General features: G+C 44.7%; 1 protein-coding gene across 1 annotated transcript in view; it reads left to right on the top strand.

Moving 5' to 3' along the window:
- FAM83F (family with sequence similarity 83 member F) overlaps positions 9,741-17,996 on the top strand; it is a 27,832-nt gene continuing 19,576 nt past the window's right edge. Inside the window, exons 1-2 of the mRNA XM_021384691.1 lie at positions 9,741-10,293; positions 13,975-14,142. Of these exons, the coding sequence (XP_021240366.1) occupies positions 9,838-10,293; positions 13,975-14,142 (624 nt within the window). The 5' untranslated portion in view covers positions 9,741-9,837. The remainder of the gene's footprint in view (positions 10,294-13,974; positions 14,143-17,996) is intronic.

The following is a 17,996-nucleotide window of genomic DNA, read 5'->3' as shown; positions in this document are numbered from 1 at the left end:
CCTGGAGTTTCCTTATGTATAAAATGGAGATAATAACACGTAATTACCTACCTTGCAGGGCTGTTGTAAGGACAAATTAACCAATGCATGTGTGGGTGTTTGCAGATGAAAAGCATGATATTACGACTAAATATAATGATTGAATGTTGTAGAAGAGAGTTTGTGTTTGTTATGCTGATTGAGTATGAGACGAAAGTGCCTTGTGCGTGTTTATTTGTAGTGAAGTACCAAGTATTTGTGGAAGGTGGGAAATGGGAAGCTGAGTTTGGGGCAAGTGTCAAAGAGATGGTTAAAGATAATCTTTATATGTTACTGACCTTCTCTTCACTGAGGCTGATGCCGAACAAGGGAGGAGGCAACAGAAAAACAAAAACAGGGCCAAGCTATAGAAGAAGGGAATTCAAATAAAATACAATTAAATATCATGATCTCAAAGAACAACAATGCATAAACTGAATAGGAAAATAAAAGCTAGGGTAAATGAGGACAAGGGAGAGAAAAGAAACCTCAGGGATTCATGATGTGGGATTATCTCAGTACATAAAGTTATGAAAAGTAAACACCAGTTTAAGAGTCATCACAAACAATTGATGGAAGGCACATGCAGGAAAAGGAAAAAAGCAGAGTGGAAAGGAAGAGACGTGCTTAATTATTTCTTGTTTTCATTTCATTAAATGTAATAGCATCATTCTTCTATTTCTTATGCTTTGTGTTGAGAGGCATTTCTTTAGAAACCTTAAAGATGGTGTCAGGTATTTCTGGCACTTTTTCCATGTGTTCCAGAAGCAGGCTGGTGAGGGTTAAGGTATGGATGCTTTTGTCAGCTTGAGAATGGCCCTGTCTGGTTTCATTTGGCTCCCATGACATCTCTGGAGAATTAATGGAACAAATTCATTTCCATTGACTCCAGTGAAGCTGTACCAGGAGTGAATCAGATCCATTCTCCCTGCTAAATGCATCTGTCTCTGCTGCTCTGTGAAACCCTGATCCAAAATCTATTTCAGCTTAAACCCAGAAAACTTTGTGATTAAACACAAACAAATAAAACCAAAGATTGTTAAGATCTCTCACTGAGCATGGTATGTGGGTGTGTGAGCTGCCAGGAGGACTGGTGAGGGCAGGCGGACCATGAGAAGGACAAAGGGGTAAAAAACCACCATGCTGCAAAGCTCAAGGAGCAGGCTGAAATTCTTTGCAAGCTGACCAGAGCTGGAATGAGAATCATTGGCCAACACCTCTGTGGGATCCTGTGGCCAGTTTCCCTTTGCTGCCTCTTTTTTTCCCTCTCTCATCCCTGCTTTCCACATCCAGGATGACTCCTGTTCTTCACCTGGTCCCTATTTCACATCTCTTCCTTGCACCCCGACACTTATTTTAGGCTGACTCAACCTCACCTCAACATTCTGACCCAAATTAATCTTTTGTGTAATTCAACTGACTAAAATTGACGTAAATGAATTTACATCAGAGATGAAATTAGCCTAGTGTGACTAAAATAGCACCTGCCTTGTCTACCGAGCCATTGCTTGTTTCTTCTCCACCTCCACCCACATACCATGGTGTTAGTATTTCTTTCATTCTCTTCCCTGTTCTCATTTGTCTGCCAAGAACAGGCTGTGCTCTTGGTGGTCCTCTTCAACATCTGGTTTTGTTTCACCTCCACTGCAGAGGCTGTCAGTCTGTGTAAAAAGAGGTGCCTTGCCTGTGTCCAAGTCTTCTTCCAAGACCAACTGCTTTCCATCTTCCATAAGATTTTGCTATCTTTCATATTACAGATTAGCCTGGTTGCAGTAGGTGCCTCACATGCCTGTTGTACTGACAATCTTCCTCCAAAAAAATTGCAAGTCATTGAGCTGAGATTTGCAAAGGCAGCATAGCAAGATGGTGGCAGAGCTATGGATGTCAAACTTCAAGCTTCCCTTCCTCTTCCATGATTACATTTCTGCCAACGTAGCATTTCTTATCCTCTCTTATAGGCCTTATCTTTTGGCCCTTATCCTCGTGCATGCTTTAACCTTCTCCTTCATTGTCTTTCTCATACCCTCTGTCCTTCTGATTTCTTTCAGCTTGCTCTTGCAAGGGGAGGCTTCCCCTCCTCTTGCAAAAACTCTGGCTGCTTTCATCCCATTTCTCTCTGGCTGATCTGTGTTTTGTTTGGCAATGTGCTCCACCATTCCCATCTGGGTATCTCTCTGGGGCAAAGATTTATTCCATAATTGCACTAGCTTATTTATTACCATGGGATATACATCTGCAGCGTTACACAAACCGTAAAGGCTTCTAGTTCTAAAGGTCACCATTGGCATACCTTGTGTTTACCTTCTCAACACAGATGAGCTTAGAACAAAAGGGACTGGCAGGCCATTGAGAAGATGAAGGCAGGGAACCATCCTGATCTAACTAATTTACTAGGTCAGCGTTCATAAAGGTAACTTACCTAGTGCTGCAAACAAACAACCCAATGCAAACTCACCCTGCTCCAAGATGACTAAATTAATTCCTCTGCACTGCTGTGGATTCCCATGACAGTATATGGCTGCCTATATACTGAAGCCTAGAGGGCCTTTGTGCACTGAACACCCAGAGCAGGAGCTATTTCCCATTCTCAGTGTCAGGCTGGCCCAGTCCCCGTACTGGTACTTGTGTGCAGCCCTTCTCATTCCTTTGCAGGTGTCAGAGCTGCCTCTGGTCTGGCACGCTGAGTGTCAGCTGAAGCTTTCTGGGGTTGACGGACACAGGCTGTGACACTGCTCTGTCATGACAGATATGGCCAAAAGCTCCCAAGAGCCTCCCTGCAGCTAATGCTCCTGGATGTGAAGGCCCTGTGCCACTCGGCTACCAAGGCCACCAGCACATCCCTCCTATTGCCTGCCACAGTGTTACCCCAAGCATTGGCAAGAGCGATACTTGAGCTGTAATTTGCTATTCACATTGCTCTGCAATGTTGAAAGAGGATCACGGAGCAATTACTTTACAAGAGAGGATGAAATGACTCCACTCCATCCCATATGCAACTTTCGGGAAGAGAATAAATTAAATGTTTGTGAAAAATGCAAAATGCTAAGCCATTAGTTGCAGCCCTTCCCAAGATCATCCGCTGTCTAATTGCATTTCCTGCCTTACTGTGGCTTAGGTCAATTGTCACCATGGTGGGGGGGGGGGGAAATCCAATCAGTGCTTCCTCTACTAATTGGCATCCTCAACACAGTGGATGTGGAGCCATGAAGGCTAGGCTCTGTCATCCTGCCTGTCAGAGCAGAAATATTCCAGGAGGAGCTGGGATCTGCCACAGGCTGTGCACTTCCCCAGGGATGCAGCTGCCTCTCCAGCAGAAAGAAATAAGGACAGAAAGGTGGGGAAGGAGAAGGTGTGGGGGTCTGATGAGCAGAAACATGTTACTGAGCCACCCTTGCTGGAAGAGTAAAAGGAAAAATGCCCACAACCATTCTCGAGGTGAGATTTTTGAAAGATGCCACAAAAGATGACAGGGCAAATATGAATGAGCAGTTGAAGGAGATAGGTTAAGCAAATAAATGAATAAGGATCTGTGGATTCTCCATCCTCAGAAGAAAAGAGGGAAAAAAAACACCATGGACAAGCTCAGAGCTGTGGTTTATTTCTGCTACAGCTCCTTCTCTACCTCCCTTCCTCCTTTGAGTTTCGCATGAGTGCCAACACAGTAACATTCTGCAGCCTGAAAGGAGGGTGTGACTTGGGGCAATCTGCCTGAAAACTATCCCTTTGAGGAAAGGAATCTTAAATGTGATGACCGAAGTGTTGAGATATGAACAATGAGAATCGTTCATAAATCTGGATTCAATCAGAATCCATTTGATTATTTTTAAACCTCTAAGACTGAAAGGAATAAACCTTCATAAGAAAGATGCCACTTATTTTAAAATGAGCAGTGAAGTTTTGATTAATTGAGTTGCAAAAGAAATGGATCTAAAAACAGCCACTGGAGGAACATAAGTGCATTACGCATTTGGGTTTTGCTCTAGGAAGAATTCAAAACCGGATCCCAGAAGGATCTGCTGATCTGAAAAGAATGAAATTAGTGCAACTTACCCAAGTCATAGCCTCGCCATGAGTTTGCTGGATGGAAACACTGGGGAGTGAACAGGAGGGAAGCATCCTGTGGATCTGCTGGTACTTCTGAGTGAGCAGCTAACCTGTACACCAGTTCTCTGGAGACTTTTAAGCTAAATAAGCATCAGAGGCCAACATATTCTGGCTAAAAAAGGACATCTTCCTAACCCACTAAGCTCAGTTCTACCATGTCTTGAAACCTAACTCTATCTCTCTTAATGTTCACAAATAACAAATCTATTCGTTCCGTCACCAGCTCTGAGCTCACACTTCAGCCTTCTGCATCTTCTTTTGGAGAGGTCTATTTTTCTTTCCTATGCTGCTCTCTTCATACAGTTTTGCTTTTATTGTTGGGATCGGTTTGCTTCCTACTTGTTTATTATTGTAGTTCAGGGATCACTTTAATTTCAAAGTATTCTAGTAATGATTAGCAGTCTAAAAAAAAGTCTAATTATCAAGCCTCACAATTTTATTCTTTCCTCCTCCTTATACAAAACAGGAATTTTTTGTTTTGGTTTGGTTTATCTTGCTCTTTAAGTTTCCAGGATGACTGAAACACTGTGGACTCCAGAGCCTCATCTCAGCTTCCCATTACTCCTATCCTCTGCTGACTGTGCAGATTTTCATTGAATTTGTTCATTCTTAGACAAATGATTTCTGTCTTGCATTCTCTCCACTGACTCTCTCTTATCCACCACACCGTATCTGAACATCTCCTTGCTATCAGCACGTAGTTCCATCTAGACTGTATCTTCTACCCCATAGAATCACAGAATACCCCAACTTGACCAACAAGGACCACCAAGTCCAACTCCTGGCTCCACACAGGACCACTCCAAATCCAGACAGTACGTCTGAGAGTATTGCCCAAACACTTCTCAAACGCCAGCAGCTTGGGGCCAATACAACAGCTCTGGGAGCATGTTCTATGCCTGACCACTCTCTGGTACAGAACCTTATCCTAAATCCCAACCTGGTCCCCCCACCCTGACAGCTCTATGCCATTCCCTCAGGTCCTGTCGCTGGTGTTCTGTTGTCTATAAAGTGCACTGTGCTGTGAGAATTGCATCATTATAGCTGCATTAAGCATCCTGTTCAGACACTATGCCACTTATTCCTCACTATTTTCTTTCCTGAGATTTTCTATTCAGGGCTTAGCTCATTTGTGAAGGGACTTTGCAGCTATCTGGCTCCTTCTCCTCTTTGCAGAGGCCAAAGGAAATGTAGGAGATGCTGCTGTTTTGGGGTTTTTTTGGTAGGTTGGTTGTGTTTGCTTTTTCTGTTTGGGTGGTTGTGGGTTTTTTTAAGCTCTTCCTCGTAGCAGTTCTGTGAAATACAGCAACATTATCCTCATTTTACAGATAGGGATCTGAGGCACAACAGCTGACCTGGCCAAGGCCCCTCTGTAGCTCAGCTGTGTTCTGAACTGAAACCAGTTACGAGCTTTTGCCTCTACGGCAGTTGAAAGATGAAGCAAGAGGCCTGGGTCAGTGTGATCTCTTGTAGGAAACAGCCTCAAAGTATTGCCCTGTAAATAGGAGCAGCCAGGGAAAACAGCTACAGGCCATTCTGTGTGCTCAGTCAGCAAATACCTTGCTTCAAGAAATGAGCCCGCAAACACAGTTGCTCCTTTCTGCTCTCTTCAGAGGACTCTATACCTATTTACTCTCACATGGAAACAACAGCTGAAAGACTGAGTGGGAGGCCAGAAGCATTTGACTCAGTTGCGGCAATTCTCCAATTCAGCAGCTAGGTTTTTCTCCCTGAGGCAGCGTAATATGACAGAAAGGAAGCATCTGAAAGCATTTCTTCATCATCTGGATTGCAGCCCTGTCACTGCTGCAGAGGTGACACACCTACCCTCCACTGCCTGCAGCTCTCCAGCTCACTGGAGGGAGAACAGTGAAGGCAAATGCTTTTTCCTCTTCACCCTGAAATCACCTTGTTTCAGAGTTTTCAGCTCTGCCAGCACCAGGACGTGATTAACGCACCCACTCCTGCCCCAGGTTGGCAGCCTTTGCAAATGGAATGTCAGGCCTAGGACAGGCTTAGTGCGGCCGGATGGGTCTGTAACATCCTTCCCACAAACTCCTGGATGCAGCCTCCAAGATAACAGATCAGGAAGATGCAATCTGCACCAAGCCTTTGCAAGTCTTGCTTTGGTGCCAGCCAACACAGGGAAGGAGTGGTGTTTTAGCACAACCTATTAACTTACTCTTCCTTTTTGAGACTGCAAAGTCCTGTATCCCCCATCCACTGAGCTAACCTCTTTTCTTTGCAAAACTCATTTTTAACCAGTTGCCACTTTCAGTGAAAAAGCTGAAAGGTAGTGAGGTTGACTAGGGATGTTTTGGTAAATCCTGTTGGTTTGTTTTGAAGGATCCCTTCTAATTTCAACTGTTCTATCATAGAATGATCCTTTCTTTTTAATATTGTCCCATGTTTTTACTCCTATTTTGCACATTAGTGTTGACTGCTGCTGGGAGAAACAAGATGTAAAGAGAGAGTGGAGGGAAAGGCATCGAGATTTTATTCCCAAAGAACTGAGTACCCGAAGTTGTATAACAAGAGCCTGTAGCAGTTTGTCACAAGCAAAACACCACTGGGAGGTTTATCGAAGACTATCTCATGAGATGGGCTATTTAAGGACTGAAATTACACAGGAAAGATGGGTAAGAGAGATGTATGGATGAGCACAGTTACAATTAATGCTAAATATAAGGTGTCATATCTTTATCTAAAGCACAACCTGCGCTGCCTTGCAAAGGAAAGTGAAGCAATTAGGCCCAAGTAAGCAGAATATGCGTGGGAGGTGTTTGAAGACAGTAGATTTAAAGCACTGTAATGGGGTTGGGGAGGGTTACAGTGAGAGGTAATATTTCCTGATAGGTTAGTTTACTTCCTTTGGAAAATGTTTTGGAACTAGACCAGAAAAGTCAGCTAGACCTTAACTGAGACTTGGCTGGGATGACACCCAAGCAAAGGTCAAAAGAAAGAGACTCGACCCTGCCCAATCACAGGCAGCCCCTTCAGTGAGTCCCAGAAAAAAAAAATAATAATAATAATAATAATAAATCAAAGGTCTAATATCTAATCAAAGGTCTGCTTGGATTTGCAGCAGCCTCAGCCCAATCCTAAAGCAGGCTTCCCCTTTTTTCCTTTCTCTTGAGCCAGAGTGGAAAACCTGAGCTGAAACAGGAATGAACCTCATCTAGAGTGGAAACTGGAATTCACTTGTCAGCCTCAGCCAGGTTCAATTCCCCCTCCCTCTTTGCCCTGTTTCTTCTCCAATCCTAAAGGGCTGGGTTGTCTCTGCGACGGAGAGGGCAGTTTGTTTCCAAAGCTCTTTTCGCCTGTGTTTTAGGTGAGGCTGTCAGCCAGAGGGTCAGAGTATGTCAAAAGAGACTGAATCATCAGATTTTTAAAACCTCATATGGAAAATACTCGTGGTTGGAATGTTTAGCTGGCAGAGCAGGTGGTGAGGGGGGACAACGACACCATGCGTGCATAGGAAAAGTGTCTCTCTCAGCTTTTGCACAGCTCCATGCCCCTATTTCTCATATCAACATACAGACAACACTTTGTCTTGTAGAGTGAGAGATGGGGGCTAAACATTTCATCATAGCAAGCTGAAAATCTCTGTTGCTTTCACTTGGATGTGGGAAACATTCACTTGCTTTTAAACATAAAACTAAACATACTTTTGTGAACCTACTGTTGCTTTCATGTGGGAGTCTTAGCTGAACAGAAAAGCTTACATTGTGCAGCTACAATTGAATAGAGCATCCCGGATTAAAGAGATTTTACTTAGCTCCACATGAAATAGCAGAGCTGATGGCAGCCTCTGGTACAGAAGGAAAAAAGTAGTTCAGTGAGCACTGACACTAACAAAGCAGCATCTCCTGTGTATTTGTATATTGTGGTTGATTGACTGGGGTGTCTAGCATGGCATAAACTTCATTTGAAGCTTTTCGTACAGTTCAGGAACTTATTAGTGTTTCAACTTTTATGGAATCTTTGAAGCCTAATAAGGCGTGAACCCTTAATGCAACTTTCCCTGTCAGGGGACTGTGATAGGGTCTATTTTTGCTATCAGGCTCTTCATTTTCACAAAACTTGCAGGGGTGTAATTATGCCTTTGCCACCTTTACTTGAAATCAGCCAGCGGGTTCAGAAGTTAATAGAGATGGACAGACAAGCAGACAGATGGAGACACCACTGCCACATAAGCCCTGTTTCCATGATAATCAAGCTAAAGGGGCATATACTGAATTTTTTTTTTAAAGGGATTTGAAAGGCAGAGCATTAGATTCTGCAAAGTGCAATTTCAAATTTTTAGTGAATTTCATGACAGGAAAAGCTATCGATGACAGTCTGGAATGCTAAAACTCTCCCTTCCATTTAAAGAGAGGAAAATCAGGGAAGAGCTACAGTGCTTCACCTCCTCCATGGATATTTTTTTATGACAAACTCTGAGCACAGGTGATCGCTTGCAGGGAGGACACAAAGAGCAGCTCCTCCAGCTCTCTTCCTGCAGTTTGTGCATTTTGTGTACGTGAGCAATTAGGGCTAATCACATATGAAAAGCCCTGCAAATGCCTCTGAATGTTTGTATATCACCACTGCCTTGTCTTTATCCCCACTTCCTCGCTCATCTTTGTCAGCTCGGTCCTTGGGCTACAATGGGGAAGAAGTGCTTTTTATCCTTTGTGTATGCACCGCAAACCTCAGTGGGGCCTGCATCTTGATTAGGGCCCCTAGCAACTATCACATACCACGCAAAATTAATCATTTAACATAACAGCCCCCAGTCTCTCAGCTGGGACACGTGTGGGGCTATTTATTCACACTCCCAGCTAGAGTCTTGGAGCAGTGCAGTTTTATTCCCAGCTCTGACACCAGCCTGCTGGGCAGCCTTGGGCAAATCTCTCTGTCATCCTCCTGCTTGTAAACAGGGCACCCACCTCCTGCTTTTTGGGCTTTCTGGGAGTCACTGAGCTGCTCTTTTGGTGGGTTTGGAGGGGGCCGGCTAGCAGCCAGCTGCACCCAATGGCCACTGTCACGGTCTGCCTCATTCCTGATGAATGCAGTCACCTTCAAAAAGAAAAGGAAAAAGAAAGAAAGAAAAAAAACCCTTTTAAATAGATTTTTGCATTCACACAGCTCCACACTATAGGACAAGTGGGAACGGCTTTAAACTAAAAGAGGAGAGATTTAGGTTAGATGTTAGGGGGAACTTTTTTATTCAGACTGCGGTGAGGTGCTGGCACAGGCTGCCCACAGAAGCCGTGGGTGCCCGATCCCTGGAGGTTCAAGACCAGGTTGGACGGGTCCCTGGGCAGCCTGAGCTGGTGGGTGGCAGCCCTGCCCACGGCACAGGGTGGGACTGCGTGGGCTTTGAGGTCCCCTAAGCCTAACCTAAGCCATTCTATGATTCTTCTCCAAGCTGTGGCAGCAGCTCAGGCCTGGCTCTCCCCAGACACAGCGGTCAGGGACAGCCAGCTTGCCATGCTGCGGGACCACCACCCCCGTCCCCCACTGATCAGAGCCGCAGGCAGGCGGGCCTGGCAGGGGGCCAGAACGAAGGGGACAGCCGTGTCCCCAGTGAGCCAGAGAAGCGTGAGGGGCCGACACGGGGCGGTGCGGCTGCTCCACCTGTCGGGGCGGGCTCGGGCAGGCCAGGTGAGGCGGTGCCGGCCCTGCCTTTCCCCCTTTCCACAGCCTCCTGGCACTACGGGTGCCGGCAGCATGGCGGACTCCCAGGTGGTCCTGCTGGACGAGTCGCACGTCAACGAGAAGGTGACAGAGGCCCAGGCCTGCTTCTACTACAGCGAGGAGCAGCGCTGGGCCCTGGAGGCACTGGTGACCCGAGGTGAGGCTGCCTACAGGGAGACCCTGCGGAAGGAGCATCTCCGGGACTTCCTCTCCAGCCAGGAGCTGCAGGCCCTGCGGGGCAGCTGGCGCGCCTACGATGACCCCCGGGAGAGCGGGAAGGTGGTGCGGGGCCCCAGTGGCGAGGCCATCTCACTGGCCTACTGGCCTGAGCGCTCAGACACAGAGGTACCGCCGCTGGACCTCGGCTGGACTGACAAGACCTTCTACCGGGGCATCAGCCGGGTGGCCCTCTTCACGCACCCTCGCAAGGAAGAGAACGCACCCCACCTGAAGGAGGTGGTGCGGGAGATGATCCAACAGGCACAGAAGGTAGGGAGTGGCCTCTGTGCTTTTGTGCCTGGGCTGTGTCCACATGTTGGGCACCCAGGCAGGGGGGCCGGGCTGGGGACACGCGGAGTGGCCGGGTGGCAGGAGCCCACCACCACACCAAGCATTCTCCACTCTCCTGGTGGCCACCAGGCTGGATTTTCCATACAGTTAATCACCCCTCACACTGAAGTTTGCTAAAGCTGACATCTGGAATGGGTTCGCCCCCAGCCCGGCGTTACAGCTTTGTAGCCGTGGTTTGTTTTTTTCCTGCCCCATCCCAGTGTATTGTCCAGAGGGAAGGCAGGTAGTGGTGCTTCTCCAGCCACCCCTCCTGTATGTGCAAGTAACCCCAGTTAAACACAGGGCAGCCGGTTTGTTTTGGATTGTTTTCTTTTCTGTGTTCGCAATCCAATACAGCCCTGATTGCAAGGCAGCCAGAGTCCAGACAATATGTGGCTGTTCCTCCTGTTTATCTTGGACTGGAAAGGACTGTTAGTGGTGACAGTGCACCTCTGGCAAGAAAACAAGCTAGCTGTGACGCTCTGAGAGCTTGCATGGAAGAGGTAGAGGACAAAGTTTTTCTAGGTCTGGGTGAAATCTCCAGGAAAGACCATCTGTGAAATTACCCCAGCTGATATCTCCCCTCTGGAGAGGGGACAGCAGCATAAGCCACCTCATTCCTTCTCTTAGTTTTGCTGCTTTCTGTTTTTTCTACTGTCTGATTCAGCACTCTCCCCTGCCACCACTCTCCAAGCACACACTCTGCACGCACAGCCTTTGCAGAGGCTTGTTTAAAGCAAATCTGCTGCGAAACAGAAAATTTCCAGAGACGTTTATCCAGAGGGTGTTCCCCACTCCCTGCTTGCAGCACTGCATGCACACACTGTCATCCTGTTCCACCACTGGTGCAATCAGTCACACAGAAGAAGCAGAAGCTGTAAAATGGTTATGCTCTGACTTGCTGATGCTCTTGCTTACATCCTCTTGCTTTGCTGCAAAAGCCTCTACAAATTGTGAGATGACTGAGAAACTTTGCCCTTTTCAATATCTGTGCCTGGCACCTACAAGTAGTTAATTTCTTTGTAGATATTTTTCACTCGCTGGATGAACTGTGCCCCTCCCAGCCCAAAGGTGGTTTCATGTTTAACAGGCATTTTAGTGTTTAATGGTCTTTTTCTTAGATGAGCGCTTACTGTGTTCCACCAAGCTGGCCTTGGAAAATAAAATCTCCAGGTGGGAGCTTTTCATTCAACAGCTTAGAGTGGGGGTTTTGTTTGTTTTGGTATTTTGTTTTGGTTTGGTTTTGGGGGGGAGGGAGTGGCCCTAAAGAGATACTAGTAATATTTGGCACATGTCTGTGGGTGGCTTATCATTAGTGTTTTACATACATTAATGAAGCTACCTCTCTGCAATGATTTTGGCAAGTTAATGCTTGTCAATCTGTAAATACCCATGAAGACCAAGGCATACCTATAGGTCCTATAGATAAGTAGCATTATCATTCATAGGACAGATAGAGGAATGGGGAAAAAAAAAAGCTCCTACATGGGGTAGGCACTCATGTTCTGACTTGCCATATTTGAGAACGCTCCTAGGTAATCTTGACAGATCATCTGCAGTGTCAGGGGTTTGGAAGGACTAACATCAGCAGCATGGTTGCCCCTCTCACAGTTTGAGTCTTGAAAGAGCCATCTGCAAGGCAATTCATCAGCTTTTCCTACAGGTTTAGTTTCCACATTTGTGGGTTTAGTCCATAGTCTTGTAAAGAAGCCTGAACTGACCTAGAGCTGCCAAGCTGGCAGGCAACCGTCCCTCCATACTGCAGTGGCAGTACTAATAATTAATGGTCTGTCCAGGGTGTGCTGCAATTTCTGCAGTCATCATTCTACTTGTGGATGGAGGGGATGGAAAGAAAATACATTCCTACTTCTTCTATCTATTCTTCATCAATTCCCCATGCTAATGTTCTTATTTCAAATGAATTTTATTTGGTGTTCTTGCTGCTGAGTAACAACATCCAGACCAGAGTGTGTGCAGGGGAAAGAAAGAACAGCATGCCTCAATTAATACCTGAAAAGTCGCAATGTGTCTGCATGTGAAGTTGTTGAGGAGTAAAGTGGCAGAATTTCAGTGTATTCTTCAGAGGTAACATTCCTTGCCTCTTGCTACGTTTAGCTTGAAAGTAAGAACCAAGGTGGGAGCTGAAATCCAGTTCTTCTACCTAACAGAAGTTGCTGAAGGACTTAAAATTAGCTTATAACGTACCTCCACCATAGCTCACCTGTATCAGGAATGTACATGTTAATGATGGACATAACACAATGTCAGCTCTTTTTTTCTTTTTCTAATAAAGAATAGCTTGTGTAAGCACTGCTGACAGAAGGAGCGTGACAGAGCAGAGCCATACAAGTTGTTGGCCATACAAGCAGAGACTCAACAGAAACAGAGGACATTTACTGTGGTATCACTTTCCCATATCCATTTTGGTCAAGGGCATTTTCAAAGGAAAGAAGCGCCTGGTGAGAATTATCACCCCTTCCACAGGGAGCTACTGCAACTGGAGCTGCACCTTTTCCAAACATCAACTGAAGAAAACTCTACTGTTAGGTGCCGTCGTCAGCTCCGTTCACACATTATGTGCTATTTCCAGCACAGTGTGGCTCGTTGCTGTGACCCTGGCACCTGGGAATCTAGAATTTAGGCAACTCTATTCCCAGCCTACCATCAGCATGAGAGCTCTGACCTGCCAAGCTGATGGTTCCTAGGGATGGGGAGAACAGCAGTTGCCTTCATTCATAGCATCCAGAGTGCTGTTGAGAATAACTCCTTCAGGAAGAAAAGTGAATTCTAATGGTGTAAAAGACACAGAAAGGGAGAGGAAGACAAAACACATAAGGTCAGCATAAAAGTTGCCCACAGACATCTTGTTTTTGTTGTTACTCATCCTATGAATGTTCAGGCTTGTCTGTCATGTTAGTGCAACCTTTTGCTTTTATATAAGATCTGTGTCTGGAAAGAGGGATTAGTTTCATACCAGAAAAAATGTACATGTGAAGAGAGGGAACAATCATTTTGCCTCCAAATCTTGAATGTGCACTCCAGTCTCTTCCTTACAATTATGAGATGTTTATGTTTGAGTTCCACAAGACATTCCTCATAAAGCCAGCCCTGAGAGCAGAGTTCTTTTTGTCTGCTTTGCGCACCATAGCTGAGGAGTCATGCTCTGATTCCTCTGCACATTCATTCTTCCATTACTCACCTTCTGAGAAGGGTTATGGCTGAGTTTTGCACTCTTCTTATTCAGACTTTTATCAACGTATCTTTTTGTTTAAGTGGATCCTTATGGAAACAAAGAGAGTTTCACAGTACAGGGTTAAAAATGGGTATTTGGCTTTGGCATTCTTCAGGCTGCTGAAATAGCCATCTTCCCTTAGAAGAAGGAGAACCCTCAAAGACTGTTAGTTACTGTGCTCTTTCTAAAATGTAGCAGGAGCCATCCTAGAAAATTACAAGGTTATTAGAAATGCTTGGGCACATACATTCCCATGCTTTTGTCTCACCTGTGTCCTCTTCCCTCTTCTGGTGTCAGTACTCTCCTTTATTTTGTATCATTGAAAGGGGCTTCCCTTTCAATTCCTAATGTTTTATTTAGTTGCTTGTCTGCTGTCTTCTCGTTTCTAGATTATTGCAGTGGTCATGGATGTATTTACAGACCGGGACATCTTCCGAGATATTGTTAATGCAGCATATAAGCGCTGGATCCCAGTCTATATAATCCTAGATGAAGACGGTGTGAAGCTCTTCCTGGAAATGTGCAGATGCCTTGACCTCAGTGACTTGCAGATTCGGGTAAGATATTCAAGACTGAATTGTTATTTTTTGCAGTTAAGTGGCCTTCCTGAGTGAAATGAACCTTGTAACTCACTTGTAGAGCCAAACACATCTCTTGCTCTGTATGTGTCACATCACAGAACTTAGGCAGGGGATGATGAAACAGAGATCTGTGTATTTTTTTGGCTCTTGTGTCCTATATATTCCTTTTAGGAAGAAATTTGCTTGAGGAAGTTCCTGTAGGTCTCCTATGCAAGTTCCAGATTTCTAGACTAGTTATTTGAGTAACTGGGCTCCAAGCAAACAATAACAGTACACATATACATACTTTGTGAAATCAAGACTTTCCTATCTAGCAGTGATCATCTGGGACTGAACAAGCTTATAGTCCTTCTTTGCCTGAGAACATATGGGACTTGGTAGCTGCTCTCCAGTTCCGTATTGGAGTATATCTTCACAAAGCGCATGTATCACAGCAGAGTAGTCAGCCTAGCTTGGCTGGCAGAAGCAACTTCAGTAGGATCTCTTTCCGTTGCGTACAAACTGAAATCCTTTGTGTGTTTATAGCTGGTATTGTGTTGCTTACTGTTTTAAATGGTTTTTAGTCACTGTTGCTACTACAGACTTGTTCCAAATACTGGAAAAGTCACTAGATTGGAAACAATCTACAGGGTGCAAGAATCACCACTCTTGTGGTCCAACTGCTTTGCAGAGTTGTTAAAAAAAAAAAAAAAGAAAAAAGGTCCCTTTTTGCCTGGAGGAAAGGCAGATCTTCCATAAACACTCAATAGTTAAAAACAAACAAACAGAAAGCTCTGAAGGTTGGAGAGGCTTATATTAACCATTCAAGCAGAACCATCTTAAATGTGGTGAAAATGAATTGCATATTTCTGAACAATGCTCCTATGAACTACCACTCTGCTCGTAGTTTCTGGACTTCTTCATCAGAAAAGACATCCAACTGAGCAGCTTTCTCATCTTTCTCCAAAACAGAGATGGAAGTTTCTTTCCTCTGGTGTCTTTGAAAGCAAGACACAGACATTGTTATAATAGACCTGTTTCAAGCTTCAGAGGTGTTCTGTGGCCTGGGCTCAAGTCGCTTTGGTAGAAAACTGTACAAGCAGAGCAGTAGTTCCATTTGCTCTGGTACCCGTTTTCTGGTACTTTTCTTGCCATGTCACTGTGTGCAAGAATGATGACTTCAGTACTGCATACTTTAAACCCTGGATAGAGTGCCATGGCATTTTAGAAAAACTTGCAGACCTGTTGGAGAGGCATGTTCTTTTTTGTCTGCCTTCTGCATCTTTAAAAAGTAGGCAGTCTCTTCCTGCTTTTACTCTTACCTCTTTCTCCATAGGTATCTACACAAACTTCACACTGCAAAACCAATTATCACAAAGACGTGCTGCAGCAGTGACTAGGTCCTGCAGTAGCCTTGTTGAATCACAAAGTCACCCTTTCCAAAGAGACAGAGTTTGAACTTAGGCCATCAAAAGCAGTAGAAAACTCTTAAGTCCCTTCTGCACTTCCCTTCTCTCACCGCGGCACTTGTGTGTTTCTTTAGACTCAGACTGATCTGAAGGAGTTCCACTGAGGAAGAACCTTTTAACATTCTTCTTTAACCGAGTTCTTCACTCTTCTGCAAATTTCCAACCCACAGACTGTTGTCCTTTGTATTTTTCCTGTTTTCTCAGTCATACTGTATCATAAATAGCCCTCTTAGGGATGTCATATTCCTTTTCCAGTACAGCTAAGGAGCCTTTAGTTAATTTTGTTAAGGTCAATGCAGTTTATTCCTTTCTGTGGTGCTATGGAAAGACTGGGAAGAGTCTTCCTGTAAGGAAAAGCAGGTCACTTGTTTCTCAAGGAAGATAGCCTCTTACCATTCTGCCCAAGTTCCTGTTATCAACGTGACTATGAGGGTCAAGAAGATGAGGAGCAGCTCGTTGGTCATGCTTTCCTTCAAGGCTTTCTTGGATGTATCAGTGCTGCTGTTTGGGTGGGAAATCATCATACAGTCTGACAGCAGTCTTTGGATAACTAAGGAGACTCAAGCAAGGTGTAGTCTCAACCTTAAGGACTTACCCCACCTCACTGAGCTAATGTGCCTAGGGTTGTTGCATTTTTAGTGCTGGCCTTTCCACAGAAAATTGCAGTAATATGGGAGATAACTTTAAGGTTTAGTGTCAACTTCTCATGCAAGAGAAAAAGAGATGACACATTACTATGGGTTGGCATTGCTGCAGCTTCAGGGTGCTTATTCTGTCTTCTGTCATCACCAGATGCTCAGACTGCTGTGATTCTTGTCCTTTTGTTTCCGTCGATCTCTTCATCCAGTGCAGAGTGAATACCTCAACAGTCCCAATACGGGGAGGCTTACTGCTAACTCTGGATTTTGCCCTTTGTCTACATGTAACGCGGGGCATTTTCACGAAATTCCTGGCTATTTTTTTAAGATGGCAAGGTATCACAATCCTCCCACAGTCTCACAGCAGGGAAAATGGTGTAGGAAGACCGTATCTCACTCTACAAAGACTCTTCACTGGCTTCACATTTGAAATGAGAAAATCTTATATTTTGCATGAAGGCCAGAGATCGTTAAAAATGCATTTAACTTCAATCATTTGCGCATTCATCCTGAGATGTTAATGTGAGTATGTCTTGTTTGTATGAGTCATGTGGCTTCTTGAGCCTGCAGGACGTGGTTTGCCAGACTTTTGTTATGTTTGACATAAGGATGTTCTTCTGAGATCAGAATGAATCAAAGTTCTCATAGATATAAAATTCATAGCCCCACAAAAAGTCCTCTTCTTGTTGACCTGAGGGTGAGGGTTGTCACCAGATTTTAGAGGTGTTTTCTTCCCCATGCTTCTGCTAATCAAGTCTTCAATGAGAGACACTTTCGCTCAAAGACAGGGAGTTCACCTGGAGCTCTGAGGAAACACAGGGAATGTGGTATCTGCAGGAAGTTCACTTTCATGTTAATTTTTACATTCATTTCCCTAGCATGCAAGGAGTTCCTTTCCTCACTCTAGATATTCTTAAAGGTTTCTGCCTAAAACATTTTTTGAATTTCATTCCAGTTTTTCATGTCTTACCTTCCAGGTTTCCTCATCCAATTCTAACTCAAGGGAGAAGCTGAATGTGATGTGGTGCAGTGCTGTTTTAATTATCTGTTAGAAAAATCTGCTAGGCTGCTTGCGACCTTTCAAAAACAGTGGTTTACAGGTGCCTCTTTTTGGAAAGACACAAAAAAACAGTCAATGTAAGGGACTGTTGAGCTGTCGTCATATAACAGCTACTGCTATGGTCTGTTGCCTGTCCTTTATCTGATTTAAATCTTTCATGCCATCCATCCCAACTGGAAACAAAGACTTCTGCTTCCTTTGCGACATTTATACCAGCTGTTAGAAGTTCTAAGAGCAAAGGGACATACAGGATTCCCTAGTGAAAATACTTGCAACACCCGCCTTTAGAGTCCATCTCATTTATCTCATGTTACTCAACCCCGTGCTTGTGCGCATTGCTGCTCAGGTCTGTCAATGGTCGACTGAGTGTCAGGAACAATGTACTACTGACTTTCTCAGTTGAGTCTAATTTAACTTGCTGTGGATGCAGCACAAGGTTTAAAAGTGTGTCAGAATAAAGCAAGAAAGACTGATTCCTTTGCTGTGTGTTGAAGTGGGCTGAAGTGTTACCAGTCTGTATTAGGTTGTTGCCAGAGAGTTGTTAGTCACTGCTTGCAATGAGGAGTGGTGTAAGTCTGTGTAAAGGAAATGTGGAAACCTAACATAGACTGCAGTCTACATGAGTAAGGATATAACCGAACGTAAGCAAGTTACTGCAACAATATTCTACCTGGAAACTAACTG

The sequence above is a fragment of the Numida meleagris genome, chromosome 1 (genome assembly GCF_002078875.1).
Source record: "Numida meleagris isolate 19003 breed g44 Domestic line chromosome 1, NumMel1.0, whole genome shotgun sequence".
Classification (NCBI taxonomy): Eukaryota; Metazoa; Chordata; class Aves; order Galliformes; family Numididae; genus Numida; species Numida meleagris.
Note: the sequence above shows the minus strand (reverse complement) of the source record. Positions and strands in the feature narration are given on the sequence as shown.